Here is a 26,012-nt window from a genome sequence, read left to right on the forward strand (position 1 = left end):
AACCTCATGAGATAATAACTAATTTCATCTCCACTTTTCAGGTGCGTTAGTCAGGTCTACGTGGAAATTTTAAGTGATTAACAGAAAACAGAACAGTGAACAATTTGTATGTTCCGGAGATAATCCAGACCTGAAATAAGAAGCTAAAGCCAAGAACGGTGTCAATGCAGCTAGAAAAGGAGGAAGAGAAGGAAATGAACATTTACAGAGGCTCCCTCAAGCAGCATTAAATGTTTTACACATAATCTCCTTTATGGAATAGATTTGGGGAAATATGAAAAGAAGACTCAACATGTCTTAATTACTGACTGGAATGGGGAAACCAGGGACACAGTGAAAAGAAATACTCCAACATTTCAAGCTTGAGTGAGTGGAAGTAAAACTAAAATAAATAGAGAAATGAGAAAGTGAAACTGGTTTTAGATTTAAAAAAAAAAAAAAGGTATCTGTCAGACTTCGGAGTTCTTGAATTTGAGATGTCAGAGGAACAACACTTAACTGGAAATGTCCAACAGTTAACTAGAGCTTACTAGTTAAAGCAGAAATGAAAATCTACACTTATATCTGTAACACAGATAAGTGGAGCTGTAAGAATTAGTGAGAATTCTATAAAGGAGAATTCAGAGAGAGCAGAAACCCAAGTAAAATGGCATAAAATTGTCTTTTAGTTCTGTTTTGTCTGCGGTTCGTATAAATAGATGTTTATGAGTGGTTTTGCTCCCATACCAAACCATCAGGCTATGAAACATAAGCTGTGGAGTAAACAGCAATATTCAACTTTCCCCAAATCTACATATTCTAGGCTTGAAATGAACTGGAAGCATCTTTAATGGAAATATTTAGGATCTCAGAATTCTCGGGATGTTTGTATCTCTTGGTATTAGCTTTATGATAACATCATTTCTCAAAACAAGTATGATACGTATAAATCTAAGAAGAGAATTTATATTTGACTCTTCTTATGCAATAGTAACTTTGTAACAATTTCAATTCATTTAAAATCATCTAGTCTATAAAATATGATGTTTGGGATTTGTCTGAATATAACCCAGACTTGCTAGAGTAGACAGAATACAGATCAAACAAAATTAGCCATAAGTTAATGGTTTTTGAAGCTGGGTGATGCTTACATAGGCGTTCATCACACTATTCTCTAAGTTTTGTATAGGTTTGAAAATTTCCACGATAAAATGTTAAAAAATCATCTATTCAAATGTTCTCACTTTACAGATTAAGAAAAAGTGATACATCTAAGATAAAAGTCTTGGTAAGTAGAAGTAAACTATAATTCAAGTCTATCGTACCAAAATGCAAATCGTTTTCTAGGAATAAAAAAAATAGAAACAAAAGAAAAACAGGCATTTTTAAATGTAAATAAGTCCTTGTGTTAACTTAAGATTTTAAAACAACAGTAATAAAGACTAAATCCTTACCACTCCTATGCCTTCAAAAGCAAATACAGCAGTACCAAAAAAGAGAGGGTATTTTTTCCAGCCAGCCACTACTGGAAGGTTGTGGGGATCTGGCATATTCTGGAGAAAGAAAAAATAAGATGTCAATAACTTACATCTTTACGTACTTGAAAGAATTTAAAATGGAAGAGCGAAATCATATACTTCTGAGCTTCACAGCAGCAAACGTGTATTATAAATGTGAATAACTCTTTCAATAAAAACTTTAAGCATCCTATGTTAAACGTAGCCAAGCCGTTAGGATTTCACTGCCAAAAGCAATTGTTTCCCTCAAGCCCATACATTCCATCTGAGCTAAATGCTCCTGATTACCTGTTTCCACCTGTAAGTCCCAGGCTGTTCTCACTGGGTATGGCTCCTGCCATAATAGGAAATACATAAGCACATTCAACGTCTGAGCTGAGAGCCATATAGTCAGTTATCAACCACTGCTGACGGTGTCCAATGAAATTCATTCCCCACTCTACTTTCCTTGCTCTTTTGGTCTCTAAGATTTCCCGACTTTGGCTTTCTATCCCAATAACGCTGTGCTGTTCTCTAGAACAGGTCTCCTCGTGGTTTCAGCATCTTACTCTTTGACCTGACAGTTGCCATTACCCTTATTACTTGTGCCTATGCCTTGACTCTGGCTTTGATTTCTTGGTCCTGACTCATAGCCTTCTTCTAACTCTCATTATCTGGAAGCTCACAGACTGCGCATCTTGTTCAAGATCCCTGGGTCCACACTGGCTACTTCTTCCAGCTAGCCCAAGTCTCCTCACCAGCCTGTGTTCTCTGCCTTTACCTGACTAGAAGTGGAATTCAAGGCCAATGAAAGAGGATGAACAAAGAAACTGAAGTGTGACAGCACAGGGAAAATTTGGGGAATAGATTTAGAAGATCTGAAGCATAGGTAGAACTGTGTGATATAATGGTGAAACATAAGCTAGGGTCAAAATGAAAAAATTATTAAAATGTTTGGATTATTGGATAACGCTAAACTGTACTTCAAGGCTCACATGGTTCCCTCTACCTAAGGAGCCTCCTTTTCTGCTCCACTAACTCCTACATGTCCAGCCAAGGGGTCACGAACTCCAGAAAGCCTTGTGAGATCTTCCTGCCTGTCCCCTTTCACTCTCACATGCTATAACAAAGAGTCTACAGGCTTTGGAATTAAGATGGGGCAAAAAGGCAACATAGATCCATCATAAAAGAATTTGTAATGAATTGCTAATGGAGATTTTAGGACAACTGCTTTGGCAGCAATGTATAAAATGGACTGTATCAGGAAAAAATAGGATTCTCCACCTTTTTTGAGTCACTGGCTCCTATGAGAGATGAAAGCTATACAGCTGCTCAGTAGAAAAATGCATATATACATACAGAAACACTAAATCTTATCAATAATTTTAAGGGATTTGCAGATCCCCTGAATCCCATCAATAGAATATTTTAAGGAAACTTGGCTAAGGATCTCCAGACTGCCGACAATGAAATGAGTTGAGGTTATTGCATACATCAGATAAAGAGGTTACAGCCTAGTGTAGTGGCAGTGAGCTGAAGTGGTGGCAGCAAATAAAGGTTCAGAAGTGAAAGAGAATTATAAAATCATGTCTATATTCCCGTCTCTTGTGATTGGTTTAAATCTTAAAGGAATAAACAGAACACTAATGAGTTCTTTGTTTCACGTTAGGTAGTGCACTAAGGCACGATCCTAAATCTCACAACTCTAATAAGTCAGGTATTACTATCTTCTGAAGCAACATCATACAGCCCAGAAGCATACTTACCAGGATTCAAAACCAGATCTGACTACAAAGCCTATGCTTTCAATCTCTATGTCATATATTGCTTATTCAACTAAACAGTATCCCCGAGAAGGAAACCAGAGTTCCCTGATTATCTCCTGTGTGACACATATGAAGTAGAGTCTTTACTTATCATTACTTTTACCTCCAAAGTGAAAAACATTTACTTGTTAAGAAACATATGACACGGTTAAAAACATGTTATACTTACCCTAACAATGTACTGATAAATTATCACAAGACTCACAGCCATGGAAACGTTGGCAAGGAATGAAAGCACAAATAGATTCTTGAGCTCACGAATGAAGACCAGAAGAATCAGAAATGGAAGGAAGCAAAGCATATATATCCTTAGGTCAATAGTTCTTCTCTCACATGGATCTGATGAATTGGTACTATTCAAAACAAACACTTTACTCTCCAGGAACCCTTCATGAACCTATACGGGATTACCAGGAGAATAAGGAAGAGGGGGGAAAAAAACTTCCATCAACTTATAATAATAAAGGAGAAATATGAAAAAAATTATGATCTATATACACTCTATGATAAATTCATTTACAATAAATAAAAGACACAGTTTTAAGATACTCTAGTGTCTTAGAAATATATATATCATATTTAAGGATAATTAAAATAGGATAATCTTCTTTGCAAAATAACTTTATCATACTGTGAAAAGAAAGTTCACTAGAAAATTATGAGGATGGATTTACTAATTTATTGTGAAGCTTTGTGACTGTGGTGCTCATGATGCCTAGAAAGGCTCAACCTGCTTCTCAGATAATCAGAAGTGGAAGCATGCTTGTCCCAAATGGCCACTGGGTATTCTACTAACATACTTTTCTCAAAGTAAGAAACAATCTCTAAGTACCTCTTAGAAATGTACAGTACTCAAAATTAAATTTAGAAATCAGAGCCTAACTTTAAAGGTATTTTATAAAGCAACTGCTGATGAATCATCATCACTGTCAATAAATATTTGTTAAAAATCAACTATCTTCATGCATGCTAGACACTAAATAGATTTTTATTAGAGCAAAAAACTTCTACAAGATAAATCAACTTTGCCTCAGAATTTATTCAGCCACGTCTATAAAACTATATTCAACTTTCAAAAGAGATTCAATGATTATAGGCTCCATTTATTAAAAATTGTCCTTGATTCAATTAATCACATAATCCAACTTACAAAAATAGAAATGGAATTATAGAGGACTTTAAAAATAATCTTTAAAACTCACAGCACAGGCAGATCAAACTATAATATAAATTCCAGTGAAAATCTATTTGCCCCAAATACTGTACCCTCCTTTGAACACAATGGAACGCAAAGACTTATCAAGTCTCTGGATACATAAATTCTTAAGAACCAGACCCTATAGTAATAACAGCAAGTATTTTCTGAGTACTTTCTATGTGTCAGATACTGAACTAAATGTTATACAACATCTCATTTAATCCTCAAAACAACACTCTGAGGTGGGTGGTAGTATTAATATCAATTTATAGCTGAGGAAACTGAGGTTTAGGGAGGGTAAAAAAAAAAACAACACCCTATGTAATATCAAGCCAGTAAGTCCTGGTTCTAGGATTCAAACCCAGGCCTGAGACCCCAGAATCTAGCTTGTGACAGGTACATGTTTACCTGACCAAAATGCTGCAATCCTTAAAGAGGGGCCCTGCCCAAGTAGCCACCTGGCCTCCACCTTGACATCTCTCTCTCTCTCTCCTTAAATACAGTAACAAAAGGCCAAAAAGTCAGAAGTACAGAACAAAATCCTGATATGAATAATAACTTAAGTGTTTAATTTTACACTTATCCACAATAAGCAATGTTTAGTGTCACTACAAATGTATACATCATCTTAAACTGCAGGGAATATATCTACTAGTTTTAAGTTATATTGGCAATTTATAACTCACACAGGACTAACAAACTCTCAGGTTACACCATGTACCATTTAAGAAATGCATAGCTCTCATTTATATTGTAATTGTCCATTAAAACTTTTAATTTTATTTTCTATAATTTGAAATAGAAGCAAATTTGATAATTCACATTACTTGGCTTTTAAGAATGTATTTTATTTGTTGACCCAATTTCCTCTGTAATCAAATTATTTAGAGCCAAATACTTCTGTATCAAAGAAGTACGTCCAATAATCAGATTAGATAATGATCAAAGTTAAGCTCTAACAAGGATACCTGGTAAGAGAAAAGCAGTTATATAACCAATTTTAGAAAGGACTGTTTGAGTCTTTAGGTGCTTGGGAATTTGAAATCAATTCTACCACAAATCTCTCATAATAATTAGTATTCTTTGGCAGGAAGATGATTATAAAAATTCTCAAGATTAAAAAATAAAGTAAAATAAAAATGTAGATACATACCCAGAGCAAGATTCAGGTAAACATTTGAATCCTTTGGTGCCCTCTAGAGACAGAGACTGGCTATCTAATAGGACTTCCTATGATCTCACATGTTTACCAAAATGCAAAACACTGAAATAAATATTATAAAATAAAATTACTAAATTCAGTTGTTTCCATTGAGATCTCAAATTTACTAAATTCTACTATTTATTAACTTTTCAATTCAGTAATTTAATGGTTAAAATTCCAAAGGCAGATTATGTTCTTCAGCAAAGCTAAAAGGTAGAATTAAAGACACAATACGCTACATTTGCATACTGCATATAAAATGCATAATGCATTTTATAAAGGCTTTTGCAAACCTTTGTCAGCTGAGCCTCACAATAAATTTATGAGGAACATGGGGAGATTCTGCTACCGTTCCCATTTTACAAATAAGGAAACCGAGGCTTGACGAGGCACAAGAGGGTCTTACCCAATGTGTGAGTTAAAACTGAGAGCACGGATTTGAATTCAGATCTTCTGACTCTAAAGTCCATGGTCTTTGGTATCACAACATTTTTTTTCCTCTGAATGTAAAATCCCTTCCCAACTCTTCATGCTCATATACACTATTTTGTCTACCTGACATTTTCTTGAGTGTCTTAGAGTGAGAACAGAGAGGAGCTACTATAACCACCACGGACTAGAATCACTGGAAGCACCACAGTTCTTTTCCCCCTGTCGATTGTCCACAGTGGCTTAACGGGATCAAGAACGGCCATGTGACAGTTACAAAGCAGGAGATGTATACGTTTGTATGCGAACTAAACTCTTAATTCTTTGATTCGATGAAATACTGAAACTTTAATTTTATGTAGATTAAGGAGGTAAAAATCTTACAAATTTTAACTGTAAAAGTAGTAGCAATTAGTAAGGTTTAATCAAACCATGTGTTTTTTATTGGAGATTGCTATCAAGTGTGAGAACACCTCTGCAGAGAGGGAAAATCTCTGATGATGCTGTTTCAATGACCATCTGTCTGCTCTGCAGAGGTGAGGTGCTCAGCGTTGCGAAATCAGCTTTTCAAGTCTCAAGTCTGACTGAATGTCTTTTTCCATGTTGCTCTTCATGCCTCAAAAGATCTTTCATCTATCTACAGCAAGCTTCTCCTTACCTTCCAGAGAGTCACTTTTTCTACCTGGTCTTCTTAGGATATGTGCAAATGAGTTAAATTCTTCCATTCAACTTTGGAAGCATCTGATATCATTTCATAGGAGAAAGTCACCAATCCTAAGCTTATATTTATTTTATGTACTTAACACAGTCTATGTCACACACATACACATACACACAACTAAAATCAGACAATGTCCTGCCCAGTGATGAACAATTAATATACTGTGTGGCAGCTATGTCAGGCACCTAAGTTTCTGCCCAATTCACATGACCTAGGGGACACTGCTCATGCTCTGTGAGACTAGGTTTCCTCATTCATAAAATGAGCGTAGAATTTATATTACAGAGTAGTTGTAAAAAATTAAAGGATATATATCATAGCTTATAAATATAATATTATAAGGCATTATTAGCATTGTTTATAACTTTAAATCAAGCTTGTTGGTAGCTCTCTTAGGAGATGATAGAAAAGCTATAGTACTACCATGCTGCACAATCCTAGAAAGGCACCATTTCCACTGTATTCTATGTAAATGACTGCTAAGATGGTATGTCTATCTTGCCAATAAACAGCCTCTTAACTTAGTTAGCAGCCCTAAAAATATGTGACTTGTGGAACTAAATACTTGTAAACTCAAAGGCACATCATCTATAATGAGTCGTGCTGATAAAACCATCAACTCTCTTATTTATAAGAGAAAGACTCAGTGACCCTTTCCAACATTAAAAACCTAAGCTGGTGGCTTTATTAAACTTTGGCCTGCAGACCAAACCCATTCTACCACCTATTTTTGCAAATAAAATTTTATTGGAATACAGCCATATCTAATGTATTGCTGTCTATGGCTGAGTTGAGACAGAGATCATATGGCCTGCAAAACAGAAAATGCTTATTATGGCCCTTTATAAAAAATGTTGCCAAATCTTGGTCTAAATATAAAATGAAGCAGTTTATAACTTAGAAAAATGAGTCAAATATATACTTAGATATATAGATTCTGTAGAACACATATTCTGCATTAAAATACTTATGAGAAGTTCTACATATTACTATATATAATGCCTACTACTGCACCATGCACTTGTGTATACTAATAAATGTTATTGATTAAAATAAAGAAGAGCAGAGGGTGAAGTAGGAATAATAGGCCAACTACCAGTTAAAGCACATAAAGAAATGTGCTTTGGCATTATTCTGATAGGGGAGCTTTTTTATTTCAGTGCTTTGCATGTTTGTTCAAATTGACAGTCTCTACCAAGACTGCAAACCACTCTTAAAACAAACCTTTATAATATGGAGAGAACTACTGTACATTTCTGGACACAGTATCTTTTTAGACAATGGCAATAATTATGAGATTTTAATAATGCCCACTTTTTAACTTCACTTTTTAGGCTGCTGGCTAATGCCTTATATACTGTTTTATAAAATATCAATGTAAAAAATATGCTACCAAAACATCCGTGTATCTGCTTTTGAGGTCTAAATTACAAATAGCCAAGAATCAGTAAATTATGCCTGTTTTGATCTGAAAGAACAAGCATTATTGATATAATAGCAAGAAACGTAAAATTCAATTATAGCAGAATCCAACTTGCAAAAAAAAAACGACTAAAGGAAAATCTGGAAAGATACATGATTTATGAAAGAAACACATTTTCATATTCAACCACAGCTTACTCAGAGGAAATATGATGCCATAACCATGGCATCAGAAGAAAATGATTTCAAAAACTGGAGAAAAATACTTACTTGTTTCACATTTTCAGCTAAGAAGACAATATAAACACTACAGAATCCCAGCTGTGTTATCACCAGAAAAAAATCAACCACACTCCTGAAAAGAGATACCCACAAATAAGTATTAATAAGAGCTGCTAAGATGTCGATGTATTTTTTCTCTTTTTAACTATTTTAAAACATTTCATAATAGTATTTATTCTTTTTACTTCATTACAATAAGAAATAGGCTTAAAGCATTTATTTTCTACAAAGAGCACATATTTATGATCTGTTTATCACCAGAAATATTATTAAGCAAAAATATGTTACATAAGTTAAAAGCCCGTATTTTCCCATCATTTCCTTCTGAAATTCAACAGTTTAAGAGTATCTGTCTAGGGCTTCCCTGGTGGCGCAGTGGTTGAGAGTCCAGCTGCCGATGCAGGGGACGCGGGTTCGTGACCTGGTCTGGGAAGATCCCACATGCCGCCGAGCGGCTGGGCCCATGAGCCATGGCCGCTGAGCCTGCACGTCCGGAGCCTGTGCTCCGCAACGGGAGAGGCCACAACAGTGAGAGGCCCACGTACCGCAAAAAAGAAAAAAAAAAAAAGAGTATCTGTCTATAAAATGATTTCATGAAAACATTTCATCAGTTACTTTAAGCCCATCTCTCCTACTTCTCAAGATCTTTTTCAGATCAACCCAGTGTATTTCCCAGCAAACAGGATGAACATATTCCCTACTATCCAAATCACTAATAAGAACAGGAATGGGAGAGGACTGGGGGCATGGCCCTAAGTCATTCCACCAGAGACCGCTCCAGGAGCTTAGCTCTGTTAATATTCTTTTAGATACTCTAAAAAATTCCAGCTACATAAAACAGCACATGGGAGTAGGAAAGGGGAATCACCGGTCAAATGAGCTTTATTTGGGTATTATTATAATCAAAAGTCGGCCTACATGTTATTAGTATACAGCCCATACCTTTCCCTATTGTTCTGGGAACAATTAGTGACACAAGAGCTTGCATTTACTAATTCGTTATAGTCTCTTGTTTGACCATTAATGTCAAGCTGTCAAGCAACCTAGTCTAAAAAATCTACAGACCCTCCTCCTCCCATTTGAAACTTGAAGGGCCCGTGCCCATCTTCATTCTTGCCATAACTCTCTAGTTCTCTATCGTTCTTCAGGGATCTCATTTAGTTAGTAATTTTGGTGCCTTGAAATGAATTCAAGTTTCTTCTCACTGATGAATTACATATAAGGTATTCCCTTAAGATCTCTTCATCCACCTTTGATTTTAGTATCCTTACCAACAATCATTCCAGCCACTTCTATCTGAAAGCCATTCTTTTTGATAGAAAAAAATAGACAAAGTTGCCTATAGACTGGGGGCAAAGAAGGAAGAAGACAGGGTTCTGGGGGCAAATCCCTAGGGCATTAGGCTCTGTTTTCTTCCTTCTCCTACACAGCATATCAGGCTGTGAACTCTGAGCAGCTCATAAACACATCTAACGTCCTGAAAATCCCCAGAAAGGCCATATTGAACCATAAACTACTCTACTAACACTGCTCTTTTCCTTCTTTTAATTTCCACCGCATGTATCATTTGTACCATAGCCAGCATGTTGTGAATTGCCTGTGCTTATTTTCCAGTCCTGTATTTACCTGATTTTGATTAGCCATGTCCACCAATAATAAAGTTACATTTAAACAATACAAAAATAAAAACAAGATTATGCTAAAATACATACTTTGGATGTCTTAAGAACATGTAGCTAAACACCACAATTTTATTTGAAATAGAGATAGCAACATTTCTCTTGCTCTTTTTCCTTTACTTAATTATTGATCATGATTATACCAGAGGTTAGCTAGGTGCTTTATAAATATCATTTTATTTAGACTACCATAATAATACTTCACAGGATTACTCATTTGATAGTGAAAAACTAAAACAAAATAAAAATACTTTGACCCAGGTCATAAATTTGTAAGATGGTAGAGTTGAGATTTGAATCCAAGTCTGTCTAACTCTAAATATTGTTTCCTCCCAACTTTATCACAATTTTGTTAATGTATCTTGCCAGGTTGAAATACTTAAAATTAATGTAAGTTTAAATATTATTAATACTTAAAATAATTACTAATAACATAGCAAGTACTTACCGTCCCCATGCTGCTTGCTTCTGCAGACAACTCCAAGGACTTACTTCCATAGCAAAACTCACAGTGTCACTATACCCTAATGTTGACCTTTTAAACCTGAAATTTAATGACATACATGCATATGAAAAAGAAAAATTTTTAATTGGTCCATAAATCCATTTCTTGAAAAGAACATCAGATAAATGGGCTATACACTGACAGAGGAGTTTTTGAAATTTTGAGATCTGCATACTTCTAAAGTTATCTCATGAAATTAAAAATTTTTATATACCCTTCTTACCGGTATATTAGTTTTTATCCACTGTTAAAGTTTATGTATTTGTTGCATTCATATAACGTAGTATTTGTGTTTCACTGATTTAAATGTTTCAATTATCTAAAAACATCAACTGCACTGTTCAAGCTTAAATTATTCCATTCTTAGAACGGCATTATTTAATACATCTGTACAGGGCTTTATAATATATTGTTACACAAATTACCCTATTTAATCATCAAAATAGCCATGTTGTCTCTCCTATTTTTTTAAGTATATATTGTTATTTAAAGATCATAAATGACGTGCCCGAAGTTTTAAGAACATTTAGCAACAACAAAAAAGAGTTAAGATTAGAATGTTAGTTTATCAGAATAGACAATACTCGTTTTTTTAAAAAGTTGGTTCACTATCCAATAGAATCATTTTATGATGCAAAAATAAAGAAAACAAAATATTGTTTCATTGACTATCTACCAACCCACATATCAGCAAAGAGCAGCAAAGGCATTACACCCAAAATGAAATTACTAACAAATTAAAGACCATTATTCTTTAATTAAAAGTAGCCCTGCTGTCTCCACTTTCCCCATATAACTTCCCTGAGTTTTTTCACTTACACTAAATAAAAGAAACCATTCTATTTCACTTCTTTTAAAAGAAGTATATATATTCTGACTAGATTGCAATCATATGAAATCCTACGTTTTCCCATATTCATTATCCTAGACTTGTCTATGTTACAGATTATAGGAAATACAACTTCTAGTCGCAAAGCACAGTAGAAATATAAGACTATCTGATACTTTAAATAAATATATAGATTTAAAATAAATTAAATAGACTTGACAAATCCACATTTACCTCTGACATAGAAAGTGACTGCAACGTACCAAAATGTGCATACAGTGAACAGAAATAATTCCTATAAACACAAGGCTGATTGGTCCAAGCTGTGAGGGAAACATTTTATAATATTTAAATATTTCAGTTTAATAAAAATCAAGTTACCTTATAAACAATGAGACAACAGACTACTAATTTGCAGTGAGTAAATATTTGTTAGACAAAATGATTAAAGAGTCATTTGCATAAGGGAAATTAGTGAACCTGATACAGAAAGAATTTAGTAATATTTAAGACAACCACATATGATTCCATTTTATCGACTTGGCTATCCAAAGCTATGAATGTAGAGTATAGGTATGCAACAAAGTAGAATAGAATACAACATCATACTTAACATCGGATGGCAAATCTGTGACTATCAGTGTCTCACCATTATAAGTATATGCAACTATGAATCATTATCTAAATGATTAAAAAGCACTGTATCATCTGGCATTGTGGGCAATCTACTTCTTCCATAGATTGCTTGTTGAGAATTACGTGTGAGAAACTGTGCCTAGAAAATAATTATTTGAAAAAGTGTTACATAAAAATTTTCAAGTACTTATTTACTAAAATTAAAATGATGCCTGATTATTGAGAGACAGACAAAATGTTGCCAAAGTTTATTTTTATAATCAGAAATTTTAAAGTTTCTCTAAATTAGGGTGGACAAAGTCCAATGCAGAGAAAGATGATAGTTACAACTGTTGTTAAGAAAACTGGTCAGTTAAAAAAAGTTAAATATAATTTCACTACTTCATAAGTGAATTCTCCCCTATCAGGATTCTCTATAATTACAATAATTGGTTCTAACAAAACTTTGAATATTTGTTTTCAAAAGATATTGTTATTCCTAGGGGCTTCCCTGGTGGCGCAGTGGTTGAAGAGTCCACCTGCCAATGCAGGGGACTTGGGTTCGTGCCCCGGTCCGAGAAGATCTCACATGCCGCAGAGCGGCTGGGCCCATAAGCCATGGCCGCTGAGCCTGCACGTCCGGAGCCTGTGCTCCGCAATGGGAGAGGCCACAGCAGTGAGAGGCCCACGTACCGCAAAAAAACAAAAACAAACAACAAAAAAAGATATTATTATTCCTTTTCTTAACTATTATTCTTTAAGTCTGAAAACTACATATTTTATTTGGAATCTAAAAAACTATAAAATTTCGCCAATACAAATACTCTATAAATGTTTGTTGATATGAACATATTACTTAAATTCCTGAAAATCCAAAAGAATAATAAGATATAACCATACCTGGAAAAATCAAATAGTGATTTAGGATCTTTCTGTCAAATATTATAAATAAGTAATTAAGTAGAAATGAAAAGGGTAATTAACTCTCATTTTTAGATATTATTATCACAGTTCACATAATTTTATCAGCAACAGCTAAATGATTATCTAGTTGTCACCTGACCAGGTTACATTTGACTAGGTCAGATGTTAACTTGTAATTTTTGCTGTAAATTAAGACTGATAACTGTATTTTAACTAGAGATTACAAAGATGAGTCTTACCACTATGCCTGCATTTTTTATTGCCAGTGGAAGTCCTAAAAGACCAGTTCCAATATTTCCCTTAAGAAGATGCATAAGAGTTTGTACAAATCTGAAAAGTAAAAGTTGTAAGATTTAAACATTTTAGAACAAAAGCTATTAAAATCACATGACCATGGTTTTAGCATTAGAAGGGAACTAAAAATTAATCTAGGCAAGGAATCAAATTAACATTTCCATTCAACCAGAAGTTGAATGAACCAAAAGTTATATTTGCTTCAAGTCCTATCTTTGCTACTTAAAAGTGGAATACAGAGGGTTACTATGGAGATTAAATGAGTTATTTAAGTGAAAGTATTTTTGTATTTATTAAAGTAATAAAGAAAAGGTAATTTTCTCATAAGTTTCTTTGCTGCTATGATATTCAGAACAATGTTGAAGACTATATACAGCTAAGCTGGTAAAACAGCAATTTGTTGCACTATCTATGTAACCATGATATTAAACATAGCTGATCTATGATTATCAACCTCAGAGGAAGTTAATTAAAAGAAAAAAACATACAATTTCTAAAACTATGTGTATCATCAGGTAAGATAAATACTAATTAACTTTCAGACAACATGAACTCCCAAGGGATTTCACCTAAGAAAAGTTTCCAAGAGGCATTTGAAGGAGGTCTCTTGACCAAGAAAAAACAAATTAAACTAGGAAGAATAGCACAAATTTTTAACTTATGAAACAAAAATGCTTGCCTAAAAATTTTTTTACTTTATTCTTTTTTGATCAATTAAAATGTTACTTTGCTTAACTGTTAAATCACTATTAGAATAATATCTTATTCAAATCTATTCATGATGACAAAATAACAAAAAAAGTTTAAAAAATGTTCCACTGCTTCCCTGGGACCTTGACTTTGTTTCATACCATTCACTCAACATAAAGAAGTGTTTACTACCTACTTCCCACAGTCTAACTCCTAACCATTTCAGAAGCCCCTTCTCTTAAAATTTCTCTTCCTCTCAATCTGATCTCCCTTCTTTCAAGATCCATAGCATTTGATACATATCATCATTTTAGTAATTCCTACACACGGCTCTGTAATTTAGATGTATTTCTTCTTTCCCAAATAGACTATAAACGCCTTGAGGGTGAGAACCGTATCTTATTCATCTTTGTGTCTTCTGTAGTATCTACTTAAGTGCCTGGTCCATAGCAGATGATTACAAAATATACACTGAGTGAAAAGAGAAAATGACATTTAACCTGAACACTTACGAAATACCCTCTTGACCATCAAGCTGGTAACGCTTCTGAACAGGCAGGAGCTCTTGCTCGTGTTCTTCATCTGATGTCCCATCAAAGTTTTGCTCATTTATTAAGGGTCTCATTATATCCATATCTTTAAAAAGAAAAAGTGCTTCACTACCATTTTAAAACTTGGCTTAAAGCTGGTATAAATAACGGTTTTAATAGGACATGCCATTTGTACGCATCTTTACTATTTCCACCCTAAGTTAATTCACATTAATACTTTTGAGTTCTACCGTATTTAGAAAGAAACAACTAGACTCATTTGCTGGATATTTGGTTTGGACTAAGCAGTGCAAAGTGAAAAGCATAAGTATTCAATGCAAAATGTTTTCTGTTTTGTCTACCTGAGGTTTATAGTAAATGATGATAGAATTACGGGGTGAAAAATGTGAAGAAATAATAAAATGAACTTCCATCTCTTGTTAGCTTCAAATCATACTGAGTACATAAATGGTAATCATATTTTTATTTATTTTTATTCTTAAAAATTAAAAAAACTTTTTAACTGAAGTAGAGTTGTATAATATTATATGTTACAGGTGTATGTATAGTGGTTCACAATTTTTAAAGGGTATACTCCATTTATAGTTATAAAATATTGGCTATATTCCCCATGTTGTACAATATATCCTTGTAGCTTATTTTATATCTAATAATTTGTACCTCATAATCCCCTACCCCTATATTGCCCCTCCCCCCTTCCTTCTCCCCACTGGCATCCACTAGTTTGTTCTCCATACCCGTGAGTCTGCTTTTTTGTTATACTCACTAGTTTGTTGTAGTTTTTAGATTCCACATAAGTGATATCATACAGCATTTGTCTGTCTGACATAATACCTTCCAAGTCCATACGTGTTGTTGCATATGGCAAAATTTCATTCTTTTTTATGGCTGAGTAGTATCCCATTGTGCGTACATACCACATCTTCTTTATCCACCCATCTGTTCATAAACACTTAGGTTGCTTCCATATCTTGGCTATTGTAAATAATGCTGTTGTGCACATTGGGGTGCATGTAGCTTTTCAAACTAGTGTTTTGGGTTTTTTTGTACATATACCCAGGAGTGGAATTGCTGGCAAGCATAATTTTAAATGCTTTAAGAAAATTATAAAGCCATTCCAATCTTTAAATTTTTAGTACCACAATCTATTCTTATATCTAGCAATTTTTAGCATGATTTTGCTCCTTCTGAGGAGAAAGATAACACTAGGCATCACTGTCTGTCTTGTTCTCGTAAAATTCACTAAATTCAAATTTATTGAGATGACTGATATGCATTAGTAAGGTCTGAAGTATAGGATATTTTAAAGAAGTGAAAGTTTGTTCCATTCAAATACATACAATAAACCTACGTAACAGGGAATTGGGGTAACCTAAATGATTTAGTTGGAAATGACTGATTGACATAACTTTTTAAAACTTATTTTGTAATAATTTCAAACTTACTTTAAATTTGCATGAATAGTACAAAAAACCCTCCCATGTACCCTTTACAGGCTCAACAAATTTTAACATTTTGCCATGTTTTCTTTTTCTTTCTCAAATGTTTATCACTTGTTATTAACTATTTGAGAGTACATTACATATATCATGCCATTTTACCCTATCACTAGCATGTATTCCCTATGAACAAGAATATTTTCCTGAATATTCACAGTAATCAAGTTCAAGTAGTTTAATATTGATCAATACTTTTACTTAATCTACATTCTATTTTCCAGTTTCATCAACTGTACTAATAAGGTTCTCTTAGTAATTTTTTTTTGGATCATGTATTGCATTTAGTTGAGCTATTCTACTAGCTACCTTTGCCATTTTATCTTTTATGGTGCCCTTAATCCTCTTTTTTTCTTATTCTTTTTTTTTTTTTTTTTTTTGCGGTACGCAGGCCTCTCACTGTTGTGGCCTCTCCCGTTGCAGAGCACAGGCTCCGGACGCGCAGGCTCAGCGGCCATGGCTCACGGGCCCAGCCGCTCCGCGGCATGTGGGATCTTCCCGGACCGGGGCACGAACCCGTGTCCCCTGCATCGGCAGGCGGACTCTCAACCACTGCGCCACCAGGGAAGCCCATTCTTATTCTTTTACTATCTTGTTTATCAGTTTTAAATGGTGTCCTCTGACTTCCACCTATACAACAATTAACGGTCTAATTCTACTTTTGCCTTTCTGTGTCTCTTATTCTCTCATCTTTCAGTTGTATTCTTTCTATCTACTTTGGCAATTTACAAAATGCTTTACATACTGTTGTTCAATCATGTCGCCACTCATGTCTTAGACTTAAATCTACAATCAATGTGTTAAATGCTTGTGATCAGTCCTCTGCCAAAGTTTCCTCAATCATCCCTTTGCTGGAAGAAGTTCATTCTCCTGTAGAATGTGCATCAGAACCACCTGCAGGGCTTGCTTAAACACAAATTGATATACTCCATGCCAAAGCTTCTGATTTTAGCAGGTCTGAGGTGGACCTGAGAATATACATTTTTAACAAGGTCCCAGGGGACTCTGATGTTGCTGGTCTGGGGACTACACTCTGAGAACCACTGCTCCAGTAGATTGCTCAGGAAGGACTCATGAGCTCAGTATTCCCTGAATTTTTGTATGTTTTAAACTATATTTTATAGCCTTGATATGAAGGACAGCTAGACAGAACATCCTTGGCTCATACTTTCTACCCTTGAGTTTCTTGGAAAATGCTGCTCTACTCTTACTTTACCTTGTATGCTATTCTTGAGAAGTCTTATGTCAGACTAATTTTCTCAGCCATTACATAATTTGTTCTTTTCGCTTGAGGTCCTGAGGAATCTTCCCTTGTTTTAAAAGTCTAATGGTTTTATTATATGTCTTAGGGTTGAGCAGTCTGAGTCAAAAGGGTACAAAGTAGGTCTGTTTGATATACAGATTTAGGTTTTCTTTATTTCTGGAAAATTTTCTTGGATTATATCTTTAAGCATTTGTTTGGTTCAAATATTTTGTTTTTCTTTTTGAGAGATTCTATTACATGCTGGATCTTTGTTGTCTGTCTTCCATTTCAACTACTTTCTCTAGAACCCTTTTACTGTCTTTCTTTACCTCATTTAAATTCTTCTTTGAAATTCAATGACTTAAATTTTCATTTCAATATTTCCCTTAGGCACCTTGTAATTTATTCTTTATTTATGATTTCTCCTATTGCTAGGCATTTCATTGACAGGGATCCTAGTTTGACAGTATTTCCTTCTGTTAGCACAGTGAAGTTCAGTTTATTTAATGGATGATGTTGAGTTATCAGGGGTCGTAGGGAGTAACTGGCATGTCTTCTGGTTCTTTTCCATTTCTGCAGAATCTTCAATTTCCCCCCTGTTACTTTCCTTCTTCTCTTTACTTCCAGGGATCTGAGGGGCATTTCCACTGCTTTTTTATCTCCTTCTCCTCCAGAGGCAATGTTTTGCTAAGGCTGCCTCCTCTATTCCTGCTAATGTTCAAATTCCTTCCCTGTATTCCTGGAATACAGGAATACCCTGTGTTCCTTCCCTGTGAATTACCAACTCCCCGACCTGACCTCTGTTTAGACTTTTAACACTTTAGTTTAGATTTTCTCTTTCTAAGGGAGATTTTCACTGTGCTTCTTCCAAGCCTCCTGCTCCCCCTCCTCTTTTCCACAGAGATTCTAAAGACTCCTCCTCCATTCTCCATATTTGCAGCAGTGACAGGAGCTCTGTTTGAAATTTTGTTTATTTTTCTATTTACAGATTATTTGAAGTTTGTGGTATCCTTGGTCTCCTATTAATGCTATAAGAATAATTTCATGAATGTGTTTACTTGTGCTCCTTGTTGAATTAACAGGTTTTGGGGGAGGATATGTGAAGAGATTAGGATTTAGGCAGCTGCCATTATCCCAGTGCTATTTGGAACTCAGCACAACAGTTTTTCACAAGAGTAAAGTTATGCTTTAAGATACTGAAAGATTCTTTAGCTTTGTAATATATTTTGAAATCAGGAAGTGTGATCAGCTTTGTTCTTTTTCAAAATTCTTTGGGATATTTAAGGTCTTCTGTAATTAAAGCATTATGATATTGGCATATTGACAGACATACAGACCAACAGAACAGAATAGAGAGCCCAGAAATCAGTCTATGCAACTGATCTTCAACAAGGGTGCCAAGAATACACAATGTGGAAAAGACAGTGTTTTCAACAAATGGTGCTCAGAATACTGGGTATCCACATACAAAAGAATGAAATTGGATTTTTATCTTATACCATACACAAAAATCAACTCAAAATGGATTAAAAACTTACATGTAAACTTGAAACTGTAACATAGGAGGAAAGGTTTAGATATTGGTTTTGGCAATGATTCCATGAATATGTCACCAAAAGTACAGTTAACTAAAGCAAAAATAGGTAAGTGGGACTACATCAAACTAAAAAGCTTCTGCACAGCAAAGGAAACAATCAACAGAGTGAAAAGTCAATCTAAGGAATGGGAGAATGTATTTGCAAACCATATATCTGATAAGGGGTTAATTTCCAAAGTACATAAGGAACTCCTTCAACTAAAGAGCAAGAAAAACAAAAACAAATAAAAAGAGAACCTAATAACCTGATTAATAAATTGGCTAAAGATTTGAACAGACATTTCTCCAAAGAAGACATACAAATGGCCAACAGAAAAGATGCTCAATATCACTAATCATCATGAAATGCAAATCAAAATCACAATGAAATGTCACTTCATACATGGTAGGGTGGCCATTATCAAAAAGCAAAAGGCAAAAAAGCAACAAGTAAAATTAATTTTAATAACATTTTACTTAACCCAATATATCCAAAATATTATCATTTCAATGATAATGTAATCAATATAAAAATTATTAACAAGATATTTTACATTCTATTTTTCATACTAAGTCTTAGAAATCCAGAGTGTATATTACAATTACAGCATATTTTAATTCAGACAAACCATATTTCAGATCAGATACACATATGGCTAAAGGCTACCATGCTGGACAAGAGTAAAGTTTTGTGCAGAGGCATGACATGATCTGATTTATATTTTACCCAGGATTCCTCTGGGGCTATCTTTTCATGTAGAAAATGAGAGTAGTAATTTCTACCTCATGGGGGTTTTGTGACAGTGAAATGGGATAATATATATGAAGCATAGAGCCTCGTCCTTGGCACATAATAAGTAATCAATAAATATTAGTTTTCTTCCCCTTCCTACATAATGAAATATTAGAAAAAAATTTTGCTTTACAGGATTTTAAAATATAAATCTGACATTAATTTAATTCATTTACTACTAATAATTAATAATTCTGAGCACTTATGCGCTACAAACGGTGCTATAATACTGAGTATGCATACAGACAAAATATGTTATGCCAGACAGAAGGAAATTGAGACTAGTGAAGGAGACAAATACTTAAAAACCTAACATTGGATAAGCTTTAATAGAGGTAAGAACATATGAAATAAAACAGGAATACTCATGCAAAGTAATTAAAAATTACAAAATCCAACTTACATTACACATAAAGTCTATTACTTGCCAATGTCTTGCCTTTGGCCAAATATTGAATTGGACAGCTCTGAAAAATGCTTGTGATTACTATAGTTAAGAATTAACAATGCTTTATATGGTGTTAGAGAATGTTCTGATTTCATTCTTTTACACGCAGCTATCCAGTTTTCCCAGCACCACTTATTGAAGAGACTATCTTTTCTCCATTGTATATTCTTGCCTCCTTTGTCGCAGATTAATTGTCCATAAGTGTGTGGATTTATTTCTGGGCTCTCTTTCTGTTCCATTGATCTGTATCTGCTTTAGTGCCAGTACCATACCGTTTTAATTACTGTAGCTTTGTGGTATAATCTGAAGTTGGGAACTGTGATTCCTCCAGCTTTGTTCTTTTTTATCCAGACTGTTTTGGCTATTTGGGGTCTTTTGTGTTTCCACACAAATTTTAAATGTAATTGTTCTAGTTCTGTGAAAAACGTCATTGGTATTTTGAAAGCGATTGCACTGACTTTGTAGATTGCACAATGGAATACTGCTCAGCCATAAACAAGAATGAAATTTTGCTATTTGCAACAACATGGATGGACTTGGAAGTCATTATGCTAAATGAAATAAGTCAGACAGAGAAATGTAAATACTGTATGATATCACTTATATGTGGAATCTAAAAAATACAATAAACTGGTGAATATAACAAAAAAGAAGCAGACCCACGGATATGGAGGACAAACTAGTGGCTACCAGTGGGGAGATGGAAGGGAGGAGGGGCAATAAAGAAGTAGGGAGTTAAGAGGTACAAACTATTAGGTATAAAATAAGCTACAAGGATATATTGTACAATGTGGGGAATATAGCCAATATATTATAGTAACTATAAGTGGAATATAATCTTTAAAAATTGTGAATCACTATATTGTACACCTGTAACTTATTTAATACTGTACAGCAACTATATTTCAGTTAAAAAAAAGAATTAACAATGCCTTAAAAAATAAATTATTAATCAATGGATATCAAACTACCTAGACAAAATTATTTCTATTTACAAATAGAAAAATATAAATGAATAAGAAGTACTAGCTTCATTCAATATTATAAACCATACATTATACACCATATGTATACATTAATGGTGCATACAATTGGAACATTCTTAGGCAGTGCTTTTTATGCTCTCTTATGTTGCCCAGGCAATTGTTTCAACCTGAATTTTCTAACCTAAAATCAACCTAAATTTCCACCTGTTGTCAGAATAGAGAAAAATCACATTCATTTAGCAATATGTATTGAAACCTTTAGAATGTTTATCCTTTTCACCGAGTAATTCCACTTCTGCAAATCCAGTATATGGAGAAAAGGATTTCTGCACAAAGATCTTAATCAAAACACTATACTGGGGCTTCCCTGGTGGCGCAGTGGTTGAGAGTCCGCCTGCCGATGCAGGGGACACGGGTTCGTGCCCCGGTCCGGGAAAATCCCACATGCCGCAGAGCGGCTGGGCCCGTGAGCCATGGTCGCTGGGCCTGCGTGTCCGGAGCCTGTGCTCCGCAACGGGAGAGGCCACAACAGTGAGAGGCCCGCGTACTGCAAAAAAAAAAAAAAAAAAAAAAAAAAAAACCACTATACTGAAAATTTGGAAACAACCTAAATGTGCAACAATCAGGAAACTGCTAAATTCACTACAGCAGTGGTCCCCAACCTTTTTGGCACCAGGGACCGGTTTCATGGAAGACAATTTTTCCACTGACTGGGAGGGGGAGGGTGCAGCGATGGTTCAGGAGGTAATTAAAGCGATGGGGAGTGGGAGATGAAGCTTCACTCGCTCACCTTCCAGAGGTCCCCATCCTCTTTGAAATAATGTGCAGACCTTAAGGAAACCTGTATCTTAACAACTCTACCAGTGCTTTTCACACAGACACCCCATTTTTTAAATTCTTTTTTAAATTAAATAATATTTGGTCATTGTAGAAAATCAGAAAATATAAAGATAAGCAACATTTTTGAAAATAAAATGACCTCATCACCTAGAAACTACTGCTGGCAACATTTTAGAGTATACACAAACACATACACTCACTCCAGTATATTTTCATTCAGTCCCATGGCTTTAAATATTATCTTCATGATGATGACTTCCAAATTCATATCTCCAGCCGAGACATCTCCCTAACTCTAGACATAAATCCACCTGCCTACTCGACATCTACACTTTCATATCTAATAGACATTTCAAACTCAGCATGCCCCAAACTGAACTCCTCATCTTCACCACCAAACCTGCTCTTCCTGGCTTAACCCATCTCAACTGGCTATGGATTACTGTGTAACAACTTATCGCTGCCATCAGGATGCCTCAGTTCTAGGCAATGTGGGCCCTTCCTTACAATTCTTGAGTATCCTTGCAACATGGCAGCTGCCTCTCCCCAAGCAACTAATCCAAAAACGAGAGCCTGGCACAATGCCTTTTAGGACCTAGCTTTGAAGTCAAACATCATCACTTCCACCATAATCTATTCAATAGAAGCAAGTTACTAAATACAGCCCACACTCAAAAGCAAGGAAATTAAGTTCCTCCTCTTGACGACAGAAACATCAGAGAATCTGTAGACGTATTGTACAACAACCACAACATCTCATCTGATGGCAATTTCATTCTTCTAGACACTCAGGTCCCTGGAGTTATCCTTGTCTCTGTCTCACTCTCAACCCTCATCTAATCTGTTAGGAAATCATTCTCATTCTACTTTAAATATATATCCAGAGTCTAACCATTTCTCTCCACTCCCACTGCTGCTACCACTACTGCTGTGAAGGACATGTACACCTGTCTCCTGAATTGCTGAAATACCCTGCTTCTACTTTAGCCCCGTACAGTGCACTCTTCACACAGTATGATCCTTTTAGAATCTAAGTCAGATCATGTCTCTCCTCTGCTGAAACCCTGCACTGGCTCCCCATTCTCTCAGAGCAAAAGCCAAAGGCTTCACATGGAACTGTAAGACCGTACATCAGAGGCCTCCAACCCCCAGGCTGTGGACCGGTACCGGTCCACGGCCTGTTAGGAACCAGGCCGCACAGCAGGAGTTGAGCGGCAGGTGAGCAAGCAAAGCTTCATATGCCGCTCCCCATCGCTCCCGTTACTGCCTGAACCATCCCCCCACCCCACCCCCCGCACTCACCGGGTGGAAAAACTGTCTTCCACGAAACCAGTCCCTGGTGCCAAAAAGGTTGGGGACCGCTGTCCTACATAATCTGGCCTCATCACCACCTTGATCATTCTGCTTCAGCCTCCTTGCCCTCCTCACTACTTCTGTCTTTACTCCAGCTGTTCTTTCTGCCTAGAAGAGTCTTTCCTCAGATATCCACTTGACTAATTCCCTCACCTCTTCCAAGCCTTTGCTCAAGTCCCACCTATTCAATAAGGCCCATTCTGACTACTTTATAAAATGCTATAAACTGCCTAACTCCCACGCTCTCTCCGGATTTCCCTTACTCTGCTCTTTTTTCCATAGCACTTTTAGCCTAATGTACTTTAAATTAACTGATAATTGTCTTTACTGTTCATTGTCTGCTTCCTCTTACTAGAATATAAGTTCCATGAGAGCAGGAATCTTGATCTGTGTTGTTCACAAATGTATCACAGTTGTATCCCAAATGCCTAAAGCAGTGCCTAGCACATAGGAGAAGCTCCACAAATATGTGTTGAATTAATGAAGAGACATAACTTTAAAAAATTAAAATAATTTAGAAAACTTTTTCAGTTAGTAAAAATACATATGGCGAACATCTTCCCACATGACTTTAAAGGGCTATTCAGTATATGACTACATGGCTATATCACGATTTACCTAAACAATTTCCTTTAATTGGACATTTAGATAGTCACCAGCTTTTCACATTTATAAATAACGTAATGAACATCTATTGATATGTTACATGACTTATTTCCTTGGGAAATATTTCTAGAAGTAGAAATGCTGAGTCAAACAATGTGTGCATTTTTAAGGATAAGTATATTATACTGCTTTTACCAGCAATGCATGAGAATGCACATTTTCCCACCTTTAGCATTCTGCAAGGCACCTTGAAGAATGCAAAGTAGGAGGGAATTTGCCCCATCCATGTTGGAGTTCTGGTAAATTCCCACCTCGAATTTAAAACAGATAAACCTGGATTCCTATCTGGGTACTGCCATTAATGAGCTTAAAATTATTCTATCTATAAAACAGGGATAATAATTGCACCTACCTCCCCATTGTTGTGAGGATTAAAGGAAACAAAACATATGTAAAGCACTTACACTGCTCGACACAGCAAACATTCAATAACATGTTACGTTTATTTCTACCATTACTGTGACTTGAAAGAAATCAACTGCAAAGTGCCCTGCACATTATTACAGGACAGCAATCTGTTACTATAATAAAGTATTTCTTTAAAGCTCAACTTCTTTTTTAATCATTTAGCAGCGAATTACAAATATTCCTAATACAATGCATCTAACTGGGAGGAACAATATTATTACTACCTCGATCTCTATTTTTGTTTTACTTTTGACAGCGGGAAACCATAAACAAAGTTTCGCATTCCCTGTCGCCAAGGAGACAAGACACCAGAGGAAAGCAGGCAAACAAACTCTGCCAAGTGAGCCAACTACACGTCGTATCTCAGTCTGGTCAGCACGTCCCACTCGCCACTCCTGGGGTGGCAGACGGTAAATTAAGGATTCACCAGGGACTCTGAACAGGGCTGCCGTGTCTGAAAGGCCAAACCATGGCAACTTCCTTAAAGCATCGTTGGAAAAAAACCGTTAAGAGTCTGCGAAGGCTCTGCATTGCCTTTGAAACGTACACCAGCGCACGACAACCGTCAGCGCGCGCTCGCGCGCGCGCACACAAACACACACACGTACATTTTGACGCCCTCTGTAGGGCCTAGCTTTTCGCCTGAGCCAGCTCTCATATCGGACAACTCGTTCCTGTGCAGGTGCTGACTCGGAGGTCAGTCACCTCCTAAGCCTCGGCTCAAACCAAATGTCCCAGGGAGGTCTGCTTTGATGGTTTTACGTTCAAACCTACGCCAGACCCCCAACCCCAAGAACCCTGACCCCCAAGAAACCCCAACAACGACCGGAAAGCCACTCCGCGTTTCTCCCTGTCTAGGGACAGGAAACGCGAACCCTGACGCGTGGGGCAGGGTGGGCGGCCGCGCGGGCGCCCGCACCCCCCCCCAGACCCCCGGCCGAGGCCGAGCGCGGGCTCGGGGCCTCGGCGCTTCCCGCGGACGCGCATCCCTGCGCCACGTCGGCCAGCGCCCCCGCCCGCGCCCAGCACCCACCGAGCTCTTCGTGCCCAGCCGCCTCGGCCGCCGCCGGCGCCGCAGCTTCCATCTCTCGGGGGTCTCCAGGACGCCGCCGCCCCGGGACGCGCGCTCCTGCCGCTGCGTGGCTAAGGCCTTCCCGGCTGAGCGGGAACCGCGCCCGGCCCGGCGCACCGCACCCGCTCGGCGGGGAGCATGCGCAGTGGGGCGGCCCGGCCCGGCCGAGGCGCCGGGGCTCGAGGAGCCTTCCTGGGGCGTTGGGTTGCGGCCAGTGAGCAGCGCTCGGGGTAGAAGACCCGAGTGAGAGGAGGTCCGGCTGCAGAAGGGCAGGGTAACGGGAGAGGAGGGACGTTTTGGAGATAACTGGGGGTAGTAACTTAGAGCTGGCGGAGACCCAGGCCTATAGCTCCCTGGTGGGGATGAGGGTGGGGAGGGTGTCTTTACAGATGACCACGAGCTCAAATTCCAGGACGCCATCTACTTGCAAGGCTTTAGCATTCTGCAAGGCACCTTGAAGAATGCAAAGTAGGAGGGCATTTGCCCC

The 26,012-nt window shown here is 36.7% G+C and overlaps 1 protein-coding gene across 2 annotated transcripts in view; it reads right to left on the reverse strand.

Moving 5' to 3' along the window:
• SLC36A4 (solute carrier family 36 member 4) overlaps positions 1–25,668 on the reverse strand; it is a 45,887-nt gene extending 20,219 nt beyond the window's left edge. The window contains exons 1-8 of one of the 2 annotated variants that reach the window (XM_079928304.1): positions 25,487–25,668; positions 14,606–14,729; positions 13,349–13,439; positions 11,805–11,893; positions 10,685–10,780; positions 8,546–8,630; positions 3,471–3,698; positions 1,434–1,532 (exon numbers count right to left, since the gene is read on the reverse strand). In XM_079928304.1, coding sequence (XP_079784430.1) covers positions 1,434–1,532; positions 3,471–3,698; positions 8,546–8,630; positions 10,685–10,780; positions 11,805–11,893; positions 13,349–13,439; positions 14,606–14,729; positions 25,487–25,538 — 864 coding nt within the window. In that variant the 5' untranslated portion in view covers positions 25,539–25,668. Of the gene's footprint in view, positions 1–1,433; positions 1,533–3,470; positions 3,699–8,545; positions 8,631–10,684; positions 10,781–11,804; positions 11,894–13,348; positions 13,440–14,605; positions 14,730–25,486 lie in introns of those variants that run through there. The other variant, XM_079928305.1, reaches the window with a different exon arrangement.
• Between the last annotated feature and the right edge of the window lie 344 nt (positions 25,669–26,012).

This window comes from Stenella coeruleoalba (assembly GCF_951394435.1).
Source record: "Stenella coeruleoalba genome assembly, chromosome: 8".
NCBI lineage: Eukaryota > Metazoa > Chordata > Mammalia > Artiodactyla > Delphinidae > Stenella > Stenella coeruleoalba.